Source organism: Arvicola amphibius, chromosome 4 (genome assembly GCF_903992535.2).
Source record: "Arvicola amphibius chromosome 4, mArvAmp1.2, whole genome shotgun sequence".
NCBI lineage: Eukaryota > Metazoa > Chordata > Mammalia > Rodentia > Cricetidae > Arvicola > Arvicola amphibius.
The window spans coordinates 75,364,056-75,383,848 of record NC_052050.1 but is presented as its reverse complement, the minus strand read 5'-3'; the positions used below and the strand labels follow the sequence as shown (position 1 = coordinate 75,383,848).

General features: G+C 42.8%; 1 protein-coding gene across 12 annotated transcripts in view; it reads left to right on the top strand.

The window, feature by feature from the left end:
- Positions 1-19,793, top strand: part of Ebf1 (EBF transcription factor 1) — a 389,291-nt gene that overhangs the window by 351,322 nt on the left and 18,176 nt on the right. For all 12 annotated transcript variants that reach the window (XM_038326659.1, XM_038326664.1, XM_038326662.1 and 9 more), the window contains one exon: positions 5,622-5,710. In XM_038326659.1, the coding sequence (XP_038182587.1) occupies positions 5,622-5,710 (89 nt within the window). The remainder of the gene's footprint in view (positions 1-5,621; positions 5,711-19,793) is intronic.

Below are 19,793 nucleotides of genomic sequence, written 5' to 3'. Positions count from 1 at the left end.
ACCTTCCCTATGTGTTAGGGGACAAGGTTCTCCAGCCCCATCACCACTATTTCCAGAGACTAATGCTGCGGAAGCTACAGACGACAGAGAAAGAAAAATTTCTTTAAAAAGGAACTAAAAAAAGTGAAGAGAAAAATCAGTTCTCACTACAGTACATGTACCCTTTAAGACTTTAACCTGTAAATATTCTGGAAGAGAAGACTTTAGTTGATTTGTTTGTGAAGTGGATTTCTTAAAAAGAGAGAGAAAGAGAGAGAGAGAGAGAGAGAGAGAGAGAGAGAGAGAAAGAGAGAGAGAGAAAAGAAAAGGAAAAAAATCTGAAAATACAGTTGACTCATTACTTAAATGTTTTAATTGGAATATTTTAATTTTATAATTAGAATTATCATATAAAATCTAGTTGCCATACCTACATTTTCTTCACCTATAGTGTTTCATGCTGCGGAAGCCTCTGGACACTGCAGCAATAGATTTATATGATGGGAGCTTTGCTGATTAGGGCAGGACGCATGGTGATGCCCGCTAGGGGAAAAGGCCTCATTAAGAAGTTTGGATGGAAAGTTACCAGTTCCCTTTGCAGGAGTTTGAGCTGATGAGTCGGGGGAGGAACCTAAAGGCATTTGTAAGTAGCCCAATGCAGCCAGATGAAATGGCTTGATATTCTTAACTGTTTAATTAACTGGGTGGTTTTTTTTTTCCTCTTTCAAAAGAAATAGCTTTGCTGAAGATGACGTAAGAACCTTAGCAGTAGAGTGTGTGCTCCTTCCCGTGTCCATTCCCAGTGCCACGAGCATCACAGCTGGGGATGCAAGGGTCCCCTGACCCCTCAGGCATTGCATTTGCCCTGCAACCTGGAGTGCCCTAGTAGAGCACTTGACCTTGCCTTTTGTGTGTTTGAAAGAAAGTTTCAGACTGCCCTTGGCATGCTGCAGAGAGCTCTGTGACGCCTATAGCCAAGAAATGCAGGGCTACTAGAAAACAAGTTGGAAGGGGTCAGTGGAAGACATCTTAATTCAGTAACCGCTCTCCAGGAGCCTGGTTCCCTCTATGCCACCTTTCACGAGAAACTGTTCAAAGCAGTTTCTATGTGGCAGACATGGCAGTGGACTTTGGAATAAGAGGGGAAGCCTGCCTAAGAAAGACCAAGCATGGCTCTGACTCTACAATCCAAGTCTTTTCATCTGTTCTTTTGGGTTAAGCACTTTTTGCACAAAATTTATTTTTAAAAGCTTAAGAAATTGTGACACAAAACAGCTAATTCCTACATAGGGATGTGGTCACTGCTACAAAACACATGATGCCGGGACCTCTATCTATCTTTCAGCATTTTAGAAAGCGCATAGGCTAAGCCAGGCAGTCGTAGCGCACACTTTTGTACTAGCACTCGGGAGGCAGAGGCAGGCAGATCTCTGAGTTCGAGGCCAACTTGGTCTACAGAGCGAGTTCCAGGACAGCCAAGGCTACACTGAAACCTTGTCTCAAAAATAAAAAAAAGCATACAATTGGTCCTGTTATATCCCGAGAGTTTAAGTATTGAGCCATTTCTTTTCGGGACAAAGGACTTTCCCCCCTAAATTTGTGAGTCTTCTTTATCTTGTCATCCTTACCTGATTCGGGGGCGAAAGTATCTGAAATCCTTCTCAGGGTGAAGGTGAGATGCTTGGAAGCTGAGCCCAAAGGGTCACTTTTGCCACCCCACGCCTTCTGTGGTTCACAGCCTCATCTGTTTTTCTTCTTTGAACTTAAGTTGCTTTTGCCTCTTTATGTGGTTAATTACGTTCAATTAAGCTGCTCTGGTTTTTCTTTCTCGACCAGATTCTCGGAATTGTCCCAAGTTTTTTTTTTTTTTTTGGGTGGGGGGATGGATTAGTCCTTTTCTGCTGCCACCCCTGAGCCCTGCACTTGAGTACAATGAGGTCACTTTGTTGAAGAATTAACTTTATATTACATTCTTGCAGGGTAGATGCATGTCCCTAAGGTACCACTACCCCTGTTGATGAAATAAATATACGTTCTTTATGATTCTCCCCCATTACCCTCTGTTGATTTTCTCAGAGTTTATGTATAGTCACATATTTATACAACTGGGCAAAAGTATACTACTTATTTTTCTTATGGTTTGTAATAACCTATGCAAGGTTATTAAAGGGTACACAGACCCTTTTTAAAGCATAGTTTCTTATGTCATTACTTTATACAAGCAGCTCAGATTCCATCTCAGCAACAATCTCTTGCTTTTAACCTTTTTCTCTGATTATAAAAGTAATATATGCTTATTGTTGGGGGAGGGGGTGGTGGGAGGTTTGAAAACAGAGAATGAGCCAGGCACAAAAGGGAGAAGCATTTTAGGAGGCATGAGTTTTAGAAGCAACTAATATTCATCTGTCTATGTCCAGATGCTGTTGTTTGTTACACACATAAGTAAGAAGGCAGGTAGGTTGATGATTCATTCATTCATTTATTTATTTATTCATTAAAATGTCACTATGTTAGTGGTTGGAGACACTGCTCAGTGGCTAAGAGCACCTGATGCTCTTACCACAGTCACCTATAACTCAAGTACCAGGAGAGCCAATGCCCTTTTTTGGGCTCCTTGGGCTCCTTGGGCTCCAAACACACATGCCTGTATAGAGGCACTCACACAAACAAAAGTGAATCTTGAAAAGTCATCATATTATACATGCCCCCCTGTAGTCTTTTAAACCGAACACTAGAAAAGTCAGTAAATGGTTGGTCACATGACACGGATTCTGAAACCGGGATCCTATTCAGTTCTATTTACTACTTTGCCACTCTTCTGCCTCTCTCTACATTGAACTCAGTTCCATCTCCTCTTCCCAGATATTTAACCCTCCTTTCCATGGGGAGAGCTGTGTATGTTTTAAGACTGCCAATCCTGATTAGATGGTCCCTCTCACACATGACTTTTTTTCCCTACTCAGAAAAGTCCGCAGGCTCCTTTGAGTTTCAAGGGATAGTATGTTTCATCCTGCAGGGCCTTAATGGTAATATTATCTGTAGTGCTGGAACATTCCACTGTCATACTCGGTCCTGAGATTCTGAGTGCAAGTTCACACACTTGAAAACACTAGTAGGGGGCAAATACGAAAGGCACTAGGAATAAACAAGAAGCCTTCGCCGCGGCTCACTATTTAAAATATCCCCTCTGTCATGGTTTATGTCCATAGCGTAGATGCTTATTTTTGTTTGAGTAATGAGTTTAATATGTCTAATTCAATTACTCTTCACGGCAACAGAATGACTTCTTCTCAGCTCTTTTGCTATTAGTTCCATATGATATTTGAATTGATTCTTTTAATTGCTGATATTAAGTGTCAGTCATTCCGCGGTGAGTTGTTGGCCTGATAGCCAGAAACTCACGTCCTCCCCACCCCAGCATAAAAGCTTTGCAATGCGCAGCCCGGGTTTCTAGACACACTGGGAATTCATTATACAAATGATGAAATGAGCGGATCCGCACCTCTCGTGTTATGGGTGCCTTAGACTGGAAAGGTAAAAACTCTAGGATGCCGAATTATGTTTTCAGGGACTGGTGTGATACTCTTAATTGTCTAAAGCTACTGTTTATAGTTAAACATTTTGCTGGCAATTAGCCCTATGGGTTACGATATATAGCTTAACCTCCGGTGTCCCTGCCTCTCAGATACATTTCTTGATCAAATACCACAGATTCTATGAGTAATACCCTCTGGGCATAAAGAGCTTCATGGATTTTTTTTCCTCTGCAAGTCAATCTGAAGAATTCGTCTCGAGGACTTAGAAAGAATTTATAAAATAAAAGGAATAATAAATATCGTGCCTTAACTCATAAACTAGAACAGAGAGATTCACTATACCTGGGTGTAATTTTCGCTAATTTCTACAAGAGACAGATGGAAGATTTTCTGTGCAGAGGGGTGGGGGAGGGAGAGCTGCCTAAATCCCATATTTGCAAAAAAAAAAAAAAAAAAAAAAGATTGCATTATCCAACATGAACATGCAGCTCTATTAATGACCTGGATAGGCACTATAGTTTGGGAAAAAAATCTCTAAATAAAGTTGCTTGAAGTTCATTCTCACTTAAAACATCCAGAGGAAGTAAAAGTACTTCCTCTGATTTATGTGTCTTTGGAAGAAATAGTTACTGGCTTTTTACTAACCTATGTAAAACAATGTGCTTTTGTAAATGGATTTCTGGCCACTTTATTCAGCTCCCCCCTCTTTTTTTCTTACATAAAAAGTAAGCACTGTCAATCAAGGAATTTTAAGGTTTATTTCCTCTTTAGCAATGATTGATAGCCTTTTAGATTTACAAGTTGACAAGTTAAAGGGTTCTATTGGTATAATTATGTTCTAAATTCACAGTCTTTCAATTTAAATGTCCTTTTAAAACCAAGAGATTATCATACCTGTATTTTGAAAAGTGGGCCAGTCAGTTTGGGTTGGTATACAAATTGCTTCCATTAGCCTTGGGACCTATTTGAATTTAATACAGTTTTTTAAAGTTAGTATGAATCTTACTTTTGAAATTTAGGTTAATGGAAATGCATTTTAAGTACAGCATGAGGCAACTTGTTTTTTAATGTATAGATAAAATGTTAGGGCTAGAGAAGCTGTCTTTGTGTTCGGTAAGGGAGAACATATGCAGTGAAATACTTTAGTTAAACTAAGAAAGAAAAGGAAAGGAATTGTACAAAAAATAATAATAAAATCCTACTGCCTACTTATTGCTCAGGATACTAGGAGTATGTGTGGAGGAGGGTCTTGTCATCTCTCCTACTTTCTCAGACTAGGTAGTCTCAACATGGTTTGTATCCTAGGAAGGAATTCTGAAAATGATAGCATAGATTCTAGTTTCTATTTGGTCTAGTTTAAGAGAATGTGTCCAACTGGACACAATGCGGTCCATTGTCTCCAAACGTTATTATTGCAATTGGCTCTCTGAGTCTCTTAGTAAAACGTTCCTAGAGACCCAACTGGGCTAAGCTAGTTTTCCACAGAGGTTTTTTTATTTTTCTTTTTCCTTTCTTTCACATACTATCAGTGCTGTGAGTGGGTCTGTCACTCAAGATGGGGAGATTTTGAATCAAGAGCACGTTAAATACTTGTCTATGTAGATTCTTTCAAAGGTTTCAGAGACATGCCTCTCACACTGCTCTGCCCCCCGGCATGTTCACTGCATAGAAAATGTTCAGCTATTGGATCTACTGAGTCTCTCTGTAGGAGGCTTAACAGATCCCTGGGTGGTCCCCTGCTATTTAGAATATATAGGTACCTTCAGACAAGCCCTTGACTTTGTATGCAGCTTATCTGCAATGAGGAGGTGAATCCTAAAACCTTGAAGCAAAGTCCATTCTACTTTTCAGTTAGGATTATGTTAAGGTGTAAGATTCTGCCCGAGGAGTTGTGTTCTGAGACTCACTTGCTACCGATGTTTCATCAAGAGTCAGCTCCCTCCACAGTAAATATAATAGAAGATGGAAGTGCCCATCATGGACAAAATCTCTATGAGGGACTCTATGAGTATCGACTAAGTGCTAAGGGCTATTTCTATACCACCTGTGCTGCAAACAATGCTGTATTTCCTAAAATGTTCAAATCCTGTGACTTCTTCCTTACAGCCCTCAATGAACCCACCATTGACTATGGATTCCAGAGGTTACAGAAGGTCATCCCCCGGCATCCTGGTGATCCAGAACGCTTGCCGAAGGTCAGAACTCCCCCTCTTTGGTTTCTAGAGAATCAGACTTGAGAATGGCAAAATACCCTCTTGGTTAAGATGAAAGATAGTTCATAGAGAACCAACTCATGTGAGTGCATGGTGTTTCATGATAAAAGTAGCAAATACTTGGGACTGGACGATGCTGTGCCTATTTGTATCATGTCACTTGGCAATTTTAGTAACCCTTTATGTTGGCCCTATTTCCACTCATAGATTAGGAAAGAAAAGAATGAAGCAGAGAGAGGTAAGACAATTTTCCCAAGGCTGCACAGCATGTACACTGCTAAAATTTCAATCTACTCAGCCTATCTCTGGAGTTTGAGCTAATCACTCAGTATATCATACTGATTCTCAAGAAGAAAAGGAATGCCAGATCTTATCTGTTCAAAGCTGTGCTTACCTCACAGGGAAATGTATTGGTAGATCTGGTAGAAGGAGCTGGAAAGAAAACAGACATAGACCCTAAGACTGGTCCAACAGGACATCTTTTTTCATAAGACATCTTTCTTATTTGAAAAATTAACCCAAGCTGTGAGAAATAAAATGAAAAAATAAATACAACAATATTATGTTGCTGTCAATGCAGAAATTGGAGATTGAGCCTTGATGTGACTTTTGTATGCCTCCTGTGAGAGACCACGGTGTGTATGGGATGTAGAGTCAGACACGGCTGATCATGGCTGAAAATAGAAGGAGCACCAGCAAAGTTCTGTGTGGCCTCAGCAGAGACAACAATTAAATAGGTTCAGAGGACAGAGTCAGGCTAGCTGTCATGGCTGATTGACAGGAAATCCTTGTTTAATTTATGGCATGGTTTGATCCCATCACCGTAAATGAATGGATGAGAGGTGCTCTCCTCACTACAGCCAGTCTACAGATGTGTTGTGTCTAGATCTGTATATCCCCAAGAAAGAATTTTAAAAACAATTATAGCATCCTTCTTAGCCCAGGACCTTTTCAAGGGGCAGGTACATGGTCAAATTCTCCCTGTATAGGGCTGTACTTGTAGGCAGTTCCTTCTGTCAGAGGAGTTCCCATCTGTCATGCTGTTGTCTCCCAGCCTGTGCATGGTTATGAGGAACAAGGTGAGTGGGTGTGATGCCCACCAATGCCCGAGAGAGGACAGATTGTGACAGGCATGCCTGTCTTCTACTCTGACCTCCAGGGAAGAACAGAGCCTCCAGTTCCTTAGAACAGCCCTACTTCTACTGAAGTGCTGTTCATACTGATACACCGTTCTGAAAAGCACTTCATATGGGGAAAAGATAATACAACGTGTCAATGTGTTTGCATTTCTCCCTTCGTTGTTTCTTCTATCCTCTTTCATTCTTGGTGAACTATGAAACAGTCAATTGGAACAATGGGCAGCTGTGTCTTTCAGGGCATAGGTGTTCTGTGGAAAAGCTGAATTTAAGTCCCTCTGTCCAGCAGGAACATAGCGTCTGTGTATTTCCTGTGAAACACTCTGATAAGTTATAGACAATGATGGACATAATGTGTGCCTCGTGGTAAGTTACGAACAGTGGTCAACATGATGTGTGCCCACCAGTAAGGTATAGACAATGGTGGTCATGATGTGTGCCCACTGATAAGTTATAAACAATGATAGATATGTTGTGTGTTCATTGATAGGTTATAAACAATGATAGACATGATGCGTGCCCACCAATAAGTTTTAAACAATGGTGAACACAATGTGTGCCCAGTGGTAAGTTATAAACAATGGTAAACATGATGTGTGCCCATCGATAAGTTATAAACAATGATAGACTTGACATGTACCCACACAAAGAGCCGTGCTCTTGCCTTAGTGTGGCAGAACTGAGACACAGTACGATGACAACTTTTTCTGCCGATTCCACTTAGGCAGTGACTTTCCTTTCATCTAGATTTTAGGTCAGCATTTTATCTCTGGGGTCTTCGGGGTTGAGTGCACAGCCTGGAAGTTCAGATTGGGCCATATAGGATTAAGTCCTTCATCACTTGTTAGTCAGTGACCTGTGTCAAAAGCCTTCCTTCCCTTTCCTTGGCTCAGTTTCCCCATCTGTCAAATGGAAGTAGTGATTCTTTCTGCTTGCTAGGTTGTTACTCTGGCTACTTACTTAGCTCTCGACAGAAGGTAACCCTGGTTATGTGTCAGTTGAATAAAAGCAGGAGCAGAAAAGCCCCATTCCCTGAAAAATTGAATCTATGCTTTATCCTCTGTGCCTCAGTTTCTTCATCTACAGTAGTGGGATAATAGAATCATATAAGGATGAAAGTCTGGTTAAATGCTTGAGGTCTAAAGAAGCTAGGAAGTACTTTTGCTTTTCTTTTTTTCTTTCTTTCTCTCTCTTTTTTTTCTTAAAAAAAGGATAGAGGAATCAGAATATAAAAGTGCGTTTTTGTTAACTTACACCTAAAAACATTTTTATAGTTGTACATTAGATTTAAAAATGTTTTATAGTTAGCCCAGGCACATGTTGCTTTGTCCCTGGAGGCCCTTGGGTAAACCACTCAGCCCTTTCTTCCTGGATTTGGGAGGAGCAATCAAGGACACAATGGACATGTGTGTGTTAAGGAAACACTGCAGCTTGCTTCCAACCACTCCAACTGTGTAAGGACTGCGGCCAGAGGAGCCCACCCCAGGAAGCTCTCCCTGTGACTCAGAGCAGAATGGCTGTCCTCTTGGCTCTGCATGTTAAGGTGGAGCAAGAGTTCAAGGGCAGGGTCAGGAAGTGGCGGATGGAGCCAGCACAAGGTATTCCTGTGGACTTGAGAGATTTATACCCCTACTATCCATTGTTAGGGCCATAGCACGGGGCCCCACCTTTCTCAGACTCATGGTCAGTATTTGTCACACAGGGGTGTTTCAGTGAACTGCGGACCACACACCTTAAAAAACAAACTCCGCTTTATTAAATCCATGTGTTTGTGAATAGACAAAGCTAGATTCATACAACCACCCACATATTCTGTCAAATGAAACTTGCTCCAAAGACCACGCAGACAGCTTTCCGTAATAATATGCCTTTGTATACAGCCTTGCACTTTTTCAAAGAACTTGGACTTGCTTTGTTTTACTGGATCCCCTCTTGTGAAAGCAGTTGGAAAAATAGACATTTTTCTCTTTATCTTCTCCATTTACCAAACAGGAAAGGAGGAGCGAGCAGACTCTTTGTAAATTATTTCATCTCTGAGAGACACTAGAATTATGCTAATCCTCCATATTTAGGAGGTTCATTTCTTTCATAAGCACATGGAGCTGAGCAGGCTAAGGTCTTTAAAGTATTCTGGCCTGTTTTACTGCTAAACGAACTTTGTTTTCTGGGTCCTGCAGGAGAAATGTGACTTTGGGGTCCAGGTTGACTTCTTGTAATGGGGGAGTGAGAGGGATGAAGACTGTGGCCAATCGGAAGCTGAGATGCTAATTGCCTTGGTGATGCCAAGCAGAAACTTTGAGCAAAAGGTTCCCTCAGCATTGAAGGCCAAAGGCAGCGTCTCCATTTCTTTGTACTTTGCTACTTGTCTTCTTAAGCAGCCTTTGAACTTCGGCCCACAGGCAGTTCAAGCAGGCCTCGAGCCTAGCCGGCATTCCATACACACTGGCTGCAAATTTTGGGAAGCCAGGATTGTGTTTGTTTCACGCCTATTGCATGTCTAGCGCTGCTTGATGGCGTCTGCTGCAGAGCAGAGCGGCCAAGCGAGCCGGTGCGCAAGCCAGATACACGAGGAGTTTGGAAAGCAGACCAAGGACTTGGTGCATGCGCGGACTTCATGTCTGCAGTCTCAGGTTCCTCCTCTGTGGAGCAGCTGTTTCCCAGTGCTCCTAGGAACTATGGAGGTGAAGCATACAGAGAGAAGTTCCAGGCAACTGGGGAGAGTCCATTGAGTGGGGACACTAATCTCTGCATGACACACACACCACAATCCACAGAAGAGGCATTTAGGCTGAGCCTCCCCGACCCCCACAAGGAGGTCTGTCTGCTGACTTGTTATGACATCAGAGCCAGAAAGTGAGAAATCTCAAACTTGAACTCAGGTCCATGAGTTCAAAACCCTCCCTGTGTCTATGTTAAATTTCCACTGTTTCTCATATCTGGTCACTCAAATACTTCTGCCTGAAGGCAATTACTTTCTACCTTCTCTTCCTCGGCAATATCTTCTGCCCATGCCCCTCAGATGCTCAGTAGCTTTTCCTCCTTCCTGTATGGATAGGGACTGGTTTGGAAATCTCTACCAGGCTACCACTGTTTGATTATGAGATCCAGTCTCCCTTCTAGAGAAAATCAAGCAATTTGGGGAAAGCAACAAAGGCCACATTTGTGTATTTTGCTTTATGGAGCTGAAAATATCTGGTAAATTGATCCAGTGGGAGTCATAAATACACATTACTTTATCTTGTTCTTTGTGTCCTATACCCCAGAGCCTTGATAGAACCACACCACTTAATAGACTTAAGGAAGAGTAATTACACTCATTGGTTGTGTGATTTTTCAGCCCTCCCAGCCCTGCCTGACCTTCTAATTTAGCTCACCGTGTCTAACTAATGCATTTATATTCATCTTTTATGAAGCATGGATAGTGCAGGATTGACTGTACGGTCTTCTCTAGCTGTCTGCCCAGGTTCTGGATCTGGTTGGTAGTGAGGGGGAGAAGAAGCCCATCCATCTCCATACGTTTGCATGGATAGACAGCCATAGACATGGGGGCGAGCATTTGTCATCCCTGATGAAACATAATAAAAAGTATTTATTACATTTTCCCTTTAAAGCTTTTATACATCCTAGCATTATTTACAACTAAATACGCAGGCAAAAGATGCGAGTGTTTTTTAAAATCATTACTGCTAATGTCTCAGCTTGTCAGAAGTGCTTAAATTCTCCTGCACTTTGTCTAAAAACTTGGTACCGTTGCCTTTTAAGCACAGCACACTTAGAGGCTCTTGCGAGTCAGATCTGCAAACACTGCTGACAGTCTGTGACGGATGAGATTGCAAAATTTGCAAGATGTTTGTCATTTCCCGCAGCCGACATATTAAGGAATGGATTAAGAAACTCAAAACCCCTATGGGAAGCAGTCATTTCCCCCCCCTCAAGCCCCAGCCAAACCTTGAACCCCCAAGAGCACACCAGAATCTCTCACTCGGCTGTCTCTCCCAACTTCTCCTCACTCAACCATTGGATCCCAATTGTTCTCCCAGCATTTTCTCTCGCCATATGGTCTCCTCATTACCATACACTAAGAGTCCATATGGGAAACTTGTGAAATGAACTGTATTCATTTTAACTGCCAGATGAGCAGCCTTGTGCTTTGCAAGCCTAGCTTAAGTCATCTGCTGTCTCCGCGTTGTTATGGCAACATGGCGCCAATAAAAAATTCTAATCTACTGTAAGTGATCACAATATTTTTAAGTGCTTGCCTATAACTGGCCTCAAAAGTGACATGAGACAGGAGGGCTTTGATTTGTCCAAAAGCACGACAGTGGTAGTTGATTCCAGCAGGTGTCAGTAAGGAAGCTGCTGAGACTGTGGCGCTGTGTCCATGGGGCCATGGACTAAAATGTGGCTTGTCACGGGGTTAGCATGCAGAAGCGTGGACCAACAGGCACATGGGTCATAGACCCTTTGGATGAATCTAAAACATACCCTGAATGTCAATCACTGTAGTCGCTCAGATACATGTCTCTCCTGGTGCTGGTGAGCCAGCCAACCATGGATGCCACTCTAGGTTTGGACTCATTGAGGCGGGAGCAGACCCATCCGGGAGCCTCTCCTTCATTGCCATTTGAAAATCTCGGACCCCGTGAAACTGCTCTACTTGAACACAGGAATCAGTCATTTCAAATGCTGGGCTAATTAAGAGTACCTTAAAGTAACGGAAGTCGTCAGCTACTTTCTAAAGCGTAGATCATTTTCACCTCCAAGGGCCTCATGATGTGTTGCCTCTCTGCCGCTCTCTTTGTATCGCAAGTGAATGTTGATCGTCTCATTTCATCAGTCACATTAGCCTCATGCTGAATATTTAAACACAGAACAATTTGAACTCACCATGGAGGAAGTCGGTGGCTGCACTTTCATTTGGAACAGCAAGGGCTCATCTAATAATAATTTAGTAAATCAGCCATTTAGTGGCTCAGTTGTGCACTGCATTGTGCCAAAGATTATTCAGTTCAACTGTACACTTGCAAAATTGAAATTCAGATTCCAGTTGCAAGCACGGTTTTTCCTTAGTGGAGAGACGAGACCCCATATCACCCTCCCTAAAGAGTATTCATGTTTAGTGATTTATCATACATACAGAGCTGGGGCAAAATAAAGCTCGAGTTGACTGTGTACAATGTATTTTAATTGTGCTTTTATTGTTTTAGTCTTTATGCACAGACTATCAGTAATTCAAAACCCACAGTTGCATCAGTAAAAATACACATAAGAAATCTTTGCATAACCACATTGCCTCCCAGCAGGAAAGGGGGATGACTAAGGAATTCAGTAAAAGAAAGACCCAGTGTCTCCGTGTTCTACTGCCTCTGTCACCATTCCCTCTCCCATCCCCTTTATCTCTTCACTTCTCCAATTTAAAGAAACTTTATTAACATTACATCAGCAAACATGAGTGACCTTGCTCAAACAAAAGCCCAGAAACAAATTGCAGCCTTATGGTCTATCCAGTTCATTCTTAGGGGGAGGGGGAAGCACCCTTGAGTTTGGTTTCAGGAAACATCTTGTCTCTGCATTCTCTTGTAAAAACACAAACTATGGAATGCCATCCACTTTCTCCTCCCTCGTCTTCATCTGCCAGAAAACTGAGAGGCAAATTCCATCTCTTCCATTTTGATCATGTGCCTAGCTCAGGAACTTGGCTCTCCTTTAACACTTAAATTTCTTTTATTCTGGGAGTCGAGCCTAGATCTGGGCCCTGCTGAAGCAGTATACAGATGTGTGCATGTGCAAACATTTACATGCCTGTGCTCGGCTTTATCTAGAAAAAGAGGTGGCAGTGGGCTGCAGAGATGACGCAGTAGATAAAGCGCTTGCTGTCCAAGCCTGAGGACTGAGTTAGTTAACATAAGCCAGGCCGATGGCCTGCCTGTAATCTCAGCCTCAGGGAACAAAGACAAGGGATCCCTGGGACCAGTGGGCCAGCTAAAACAGGCAATTGGCAAGCTCCAAGTTCAGCAAGGCATCCTTCAGGATGTAAAGTGGGGAGCAATCAGGAAGATACCAGACATTACCCTTAGCCTCCATAGGAAAGCTCACATACATACCCAAACACATGTGAATTCACATATACAAATGCATGCAATATGAAAAACACCTTTCACCAAAAAGTCACATGAGCCTCACAAAATAATAATGTTCACTCGTTTAGATGATTTTCATCTCTTGCTGGCTTATTTTTTCACTACAATTTTCTGCTTGTTTGGGATGAGCAGACAGAGGCAGAGAGGAAAGCAATGTGCTGGTCTTATGCAGTAGAGAGCTGAGGCTTCCTACGGCAGCGGCAGCATATGCAGCCCAGGAGTGGCATCTTCCCACCTTCCCATACTGTCCCAATAGCGCTCCGTTCACAGTCACTCTCAGGGTGTTACAGAAGGATTCCATCTCCATCCTAGCACCATCGAGTACAGCATAGGTACAGCTTGCCAAGAGGCTCAGTAAAAGAAGTGAGGATCGCTGATATTGTTGGCCATTGCTTGGGAAGCACTCACTGTGGGGGACCTCTTGGAGCAGGTACTGGCATTGGCCCTCTTTTATAGATAAGGAAACAAAAGCATGTGTTCACACTAAGTAGCCTAGTGTGGGTTTGAGCTAAGCCCACTGAACTTCAGATCCAGTGCCTGAGTCCCCATGTACTTACTGCCTCTGAGAATGAGGAAATTGGAATTCTAAAGACAGGAGGTTTTGCATGCCAGTCTCAAAATCCCTCAGGCTCAGTTGGGTGGAGGAGAAATGTGGTGGCATTGACTAAAGTTAGCTCACAAATGGCTGAGCTAGGCGAAAGTAGTAGCAAGAATTAGAGGCCCACACAGGCAATCCAGGGGGAGAATGCCTTCTTTTTGGCTGCTCAGCCTGTGTGGTGGGGGCTTATAGGAACAGTTACCCACCAGCTGAGCTCTGGAACTCTCCCAAGTGTTCTTTGAGGACTGAGCTCCTGGGGACAGATTAGTTTAACCTACTTCATATACCCACCCTGTATAACAATGGCAGGAGGAAGGGGCCAAGCCAATTCCATCTTCCAGCCACCAGGAGATCCTCTTCAAGACTGAAACCCATAGGTACACAGTCAAGGGGTCACGGGCAGAATTCCTGCTCACTCTCTTCAGCCCTGGGTAATATAGCAGTTAAGCATTGGAGGTACTACTAAGTCCCCAGCAATCAAGAGGCCTTGGAGTTTTATAAAGGGTGCATTTGTGTGTGCGCGTGCACAGGAACACCTCTCCCTGTCCAAGTAAATATAGGTGCCCATGAAGGCTAGAGGTATTGGATCCCATGGAACTGGAGTTATTGAGGCAATTGTAAGCTACCCAACATGGAAATTGAAATCCAGTCTTTTGTATGAGCAGTACCCATGCTTAATCTTGGTGCCATTTCTCCACCTTTCAAGGCCCTGGATTTTTTCCTCTATTTATTTATTTATTTATTTATTTATTTATTTATTTATTTATTTATCTTACTTACATACTTACTTACTTTTTTTGTAATTTTTGGGAGACAAGGTGTCATATATCCCAGGATGGCTTCCAATTTGCTATGTAACCATGAATGGTCTTTAACTTCTGATCCTCCTGTCTCTACCTCTGAATTCTGGAATTGCAGAGGTATACTATCACACCCAGCTTTATGCAGTGTCGGGGCTCAAACCCAGGGCTTTCTGCATGCTAGACAAGAACGCTACAAACTAAGCCAATTCCCCATCCCAAGGCACTGGATTTTAATTGCAGATATACTCAAGACCATCCCTTCAACCTTGGGAAATACAATTCACAGATATGGTTCACTCAGATATATATACAAAAGCCAACATTGTTCAGTAACTTTACAAAGCCAAAGTTAACTTAAGTCCTACACTTAAGTTTAACATAAATGTAAACACACATGCATTTTGCACACATGCACATACATATATACACATTTACATACATACACTTCACATGCACATATGACAAGCATCTCATTTGTTCCTTCCAAGATCTTTTATTCTCAAGCTAGATATTAATTTCATTTTGCCCTAAGGGAAGGGAAGCCAGGTCCCAAAGACAAAGAGAGACAGAAATAATATTTGGCTTTTTTGTGCGTGTTTCTCTAAAAGCCTCGGCCTTGGCGACTTAAAGGTGACTTAAAAGACTTTCAAGGGTAATTTTGACTCTAGGCAGCTTTGTTTCGTGTGCTCACTTTACAACCTACCCCTGAAAAAGGCATCTCTGTCCAGAGTTTTCTCTTTCAGGAGAGCCTTTTATCCTGATCAGAAAGTCGATTTCCAAGGCCACTCGGCAGGACCTAACCCAGAGCGCTGGTCTTAAACCAGCACAATGAATTGCAATGAGAAGAGGCAGCCAGGGGTTGGCGGGTTCATCTTTGTACCTCAGAGCAGGTCACATCCACAAGGGCACAGATACCATTCTTCACTGTATGTGTGGCAGGAAGCACCCCAGGCTCCCATTCACCAATTACCATGACACCATTTAGAAGAGAAAGCCCAGCGACCAAAAGAGAGGAGGGAAAGCCATTGTAACTCTTCCCAGCAATGCTCTTTTCACAATTTACACGGAACTGCTGGCACCTGAAAAGTCGAACATTTTGGTAAAATGAATCAACTTGTAATGTTTCTTTTATGAGATTCCTTGCAGGAAGGGAGGCTTGGCACCTCCTGGAGACCAGGCTACGCTATGTTATCCATCATCGGGAAGTCGGCTGTCCTGGCCAGCTTCTCAGAGGTCACACGATCGAACCAGCAGCTCTTACAACTGTGTTATTGCTTATGGAACAGTCATTGAGGCACCAGATAAAAATTACCTGGTCTAATAGGCAGGGAACAATTTTCACTCAATAAAATTATAAGCCAAATCATTCATTTCATAACACTCTGGCTAATTTATTTGTTGACCTTTTAATATCCATAGCTCTTCAGTGGTATTAACTGCAGCTCAGACAAAATCTCTTGTTCATTTCACGTTCATTGATTTTTTTTTTTTCCATTGAGGCAATAACGGCTGTGCGAAAACAGCCTTTTTCTTTCCACTGTAAAAGTCGATCATGTAAGTTAGGATGTCTTACGTGGATCCAGCCACGTTAGCTTACAGCAGATTTTAATCTCACAGGGTTCAGAAGGCTCCTACACCACGACTATGACAGAAGCCTGCTTTCTGGTACATTCCCATCACAACTTGCATGCCGACACATATTAAGACACTTGGGAAGTAGGAGGGCTGTCCTCTAATCTGAACACAAAATCATCAGAAAGTCAGGATAGAATCACGAATCTCTCCCGTGTTTTCTCTACACTAGGAAGCTTTGGGTGCCTTGGACCCTGGTAGTAGTTACAGCAGACTTTTTTTTAAATACTTGCAACTTTGGAATCTGGCAAGATGGTTCAGTGGTTAAGAATGTTTACTGCTTCTCCAGAGGACCAAAGTCAGCACCCACATCAGGTAGCTCACATCTACCTGAAACTCCTACTCCAGAAGATCTGATGCCTTCTTCTGGCCTCTACAGGCACCCATACAGATGATATACTCATTCTCCCCCCCCCCTCCTCCCCTCTCTCTCCCTCTCCCTCTCCTCTCTCTCTCTCCTCTCCCTCTCCCTCCTCTCTCTCTCCTATCCCCTCTCCCTCTCTCTCTTTCTCCCTCTCCCTCTTACTTATACACTTACACACACACATACACACATATATGCACAATCACTCACACACAAATGATAATAAAAATACTTAATGGTTTTATTACTGAAATGGACACAAATTTTTGGAATTTGATTTTTTTAAAAAAAAAGATAAACAAATTATTCACCAGAGTGTTCTGTAGGGTAGTCATAGGCTCAGGTGAGTCATTATTATTCACTTATTTGGAAGAAAATTTTTATGTGTGTGTTGATCAATGTGTAGAGTTACACATACACACGTTGCGTGTGAAGGCCAGAGGTTGATGTTGTATCCTCTTTACTTTCCCTGGGTTTTGAGATGGTCCCTCGCTGAACTCCAAACTCCACAATTAGCCAGAGAGCCCCAAGGATATCTGTTCTTCTCTGCTTTCTAAAAACTCTGGGGTTTCAGGAACACACAGCTATGCCTTTACAAAGAAGCTGGGGATCGAACTGAGGTCCTCAAGCTGGGGAGGCCAGCCCTTTGCTGACTGAGCCATCACCCCAGCACCAGCTGAGTCTTCTTATATAATAAAAAACACTTTGAAGTCTTTAGAGTACAGAGCTGTAAAATCTAATTGTTACACATTTGGCATTTTATGCGTCCCTGGAAATATCCACTTGCTACCTCCACCTCCTCTGCGCTATTCCTTTCCATTTCAATTTACTCTAAAGTGGTCCTTAGCCATAATGAGAGTGCCCCTTTCAACAGAATCATGCTTAATTATATCCATGCTAAATGTAAGCGACTCTTCTCAGTCACAGGGCTTCTGAGTAAAGGGTGCTAAAGTGTGACACCAAGGGCCTCTAACGACGTGCGGGAAGCTCTCTTTCATGAAGTTTCATATTACAAGAAAAATGAAAAAATGTGAAGAATGTCTCAGAGGACGGGGAACAAGCATTATTTTGGTTTGTCTCACCCATCTCCTCACTGCCCTCATTATTCTGAATTTTTAGAATGTGGAGTCTTCCATTGTGGAATTTTCCATTTGGCTGAATACACATACAGGGAGTCAGGATATAAGCTTATCGTCCAAAGAAACACATTTCAATACAACTGGTGTTTATCGCTTGATGCATCCAGTGTGGTCAGGGAAAGGCTCCTGAAAACTTCTAGTCGTCAGCTTTGGGGCTTTCCAATCAGTAATGTCACCCAGGCTTTTTGGAACAAGAGTCGAAGGAGTCAGCACCCACAAGCCTAGCACTCTGGGCAAAATCTGGGCCTTTCAATAAACTCTGTAATGGGCACGCAGTGAAACCAATGCGTGATTTCCTTACTAGAGGCTGGTTATTTCCAAGGCAGTAATAACTGTGCCAATGTGTTTTGTTTTATATTGCTGATCTGGTCCACTGCATGCTGAGTTCCCTGATAAGAGAAAGGGTATTGGGTGATAAATGGGTGTCAGAGGAATGAACATTATTATTGGACATTTCCTCCCTTTTCTTTGGGAATCACTTGAATCATTTTGATCACTCAAGTCTGTCATGTTTCTCTTCTGTTGCCTTCTGCATCCCCCAAAATATTAATCTCCTGGTTGGGGTAGTATGCGTGGTGGCATGCGTTGTCCTCTACTATGGTCAGGGAATCCTTTATGAGTTCCCAGAGTCTCCAAATCCAAATCTGACATTTGAAAGTAATCTGAGTTGGTGAGTGGTTACCCCTGAGCTGCAGGAGCTGGCTTGTATGAGCTGTGACAGAAAGCAGGTTCTGGCCCTCTCCCCACTCCTCAGTGTCTGTGTTGCTCAAAATGTTGAGCTGGAGTAAGTGCATGTGTAGGCAATTGCACAACCTTCCCCTTTGGGTTATTAGCTGTACATCTGAAGCCAAATGATAAAGAGGAAACTCCCATGGATGGGGGAATTATCTCTAGAGATTTTATCATCGTGAAATGAAAGATGAGCTGGCTGTCTCTGCATATTTGACATGACATTCCAGGTCACTGAGGTGACTTTCTGTGAATGTGCAAAGAACTGTGTATTTTTTTTAGGGCTTGAGAGTGTAGCTAATCACAAGCTGACATCTACCAAGTCCAGGCTCATGCTGCTAGACACCTATAACCTGAGATAATGCCCTAACACAGTTATTCTATTAACCACAACATTAAAAATGTAAGTTCAAGCTGGCAGGCATGAAAGAGCAAATCCCTAAGAGAAAAAGTGATGTTAAAAAGTTCAGTGATCAGAACTTAACCTTTGGGAATTTACACATTGGAATAAAACGCAAGGAACCAAATAGAACACCAAATTTCACTCTTGTGCTTTTATGAATTGCAGCAAATATGTCACCGGTGTAGTAATGTCAATTAGACATGCACTTTTAGAAGATCAGTGATGGAAGCCCAGAAGGGACACTCTTCCTGAGGAACTTTCTCGGGGCCTGGATTTCACTGAGCATTGTTCCAGGACCTCAACAAAGGAGAATAAGATGAATCCAGAGCCTTAACGAGTCTATCATCTAGCAGTGGCCAGTGTGGGCTTGCATCTTCCAGACAGAGCAAAATATTTTATGGCATGTATTCTATGCATTTCTGGGTGGTCTGGTCTGTGCTGGTTTTTTGTTTTGTTTTGTTTTGAGAGGAAAGAGAGAGACAAACGATTAGGGTTGCAGAAAAGCTGAAATCTTTTCTGAAGGATTAGAAGGTCTATCAAGATCTAAGGTTCTTAAATGTAGCAGGTCTGGGGTGAAATCCCCGCTTAGCCACGCATCAGCTGTGCTCACTCAGAGAAGATTGTCTGACCTGCCTGAGTCTCCATTGCTTCATTTGCCGAATGTTCTCTGTGAAGATCAGCTGAGCTTGTAGTTCACTTTCTCTGCCTTCACCACCCGACTGCGGCTACCTCCAGTCACAGGGGGAGTGGGAGGCTTTGCAAGTGGTTTCTCCAAAGAAGGAAAGGCAACAAGGATAGAGTAAGGAGAGTAAGGATAGCAGAGAAGGAACCCACCATTCTGACTCAAGTCTTTGGAGTATTGCCTAGACCTGAACTGAGAACAGCTGTCCAGCATCACAGGGCAAGAGGATCGGCCAGGGTAGTGACTGGAGGATGAAGGTGGTGGGTAACCCTTGTGGAGCCCTGAAGCTCAGTTCTGGGAGGGTAAGGGGTCCTTAGAGCAGCTAGCTGATGATACTCAGAGGTGATGACCAAGGCCACAAGCAGCACAGAAACCACACTCACCGTTAGGTTGGTTGAGCAAATGGGGAAAATGGGACTTCCCTTTGTAACCCATCCAG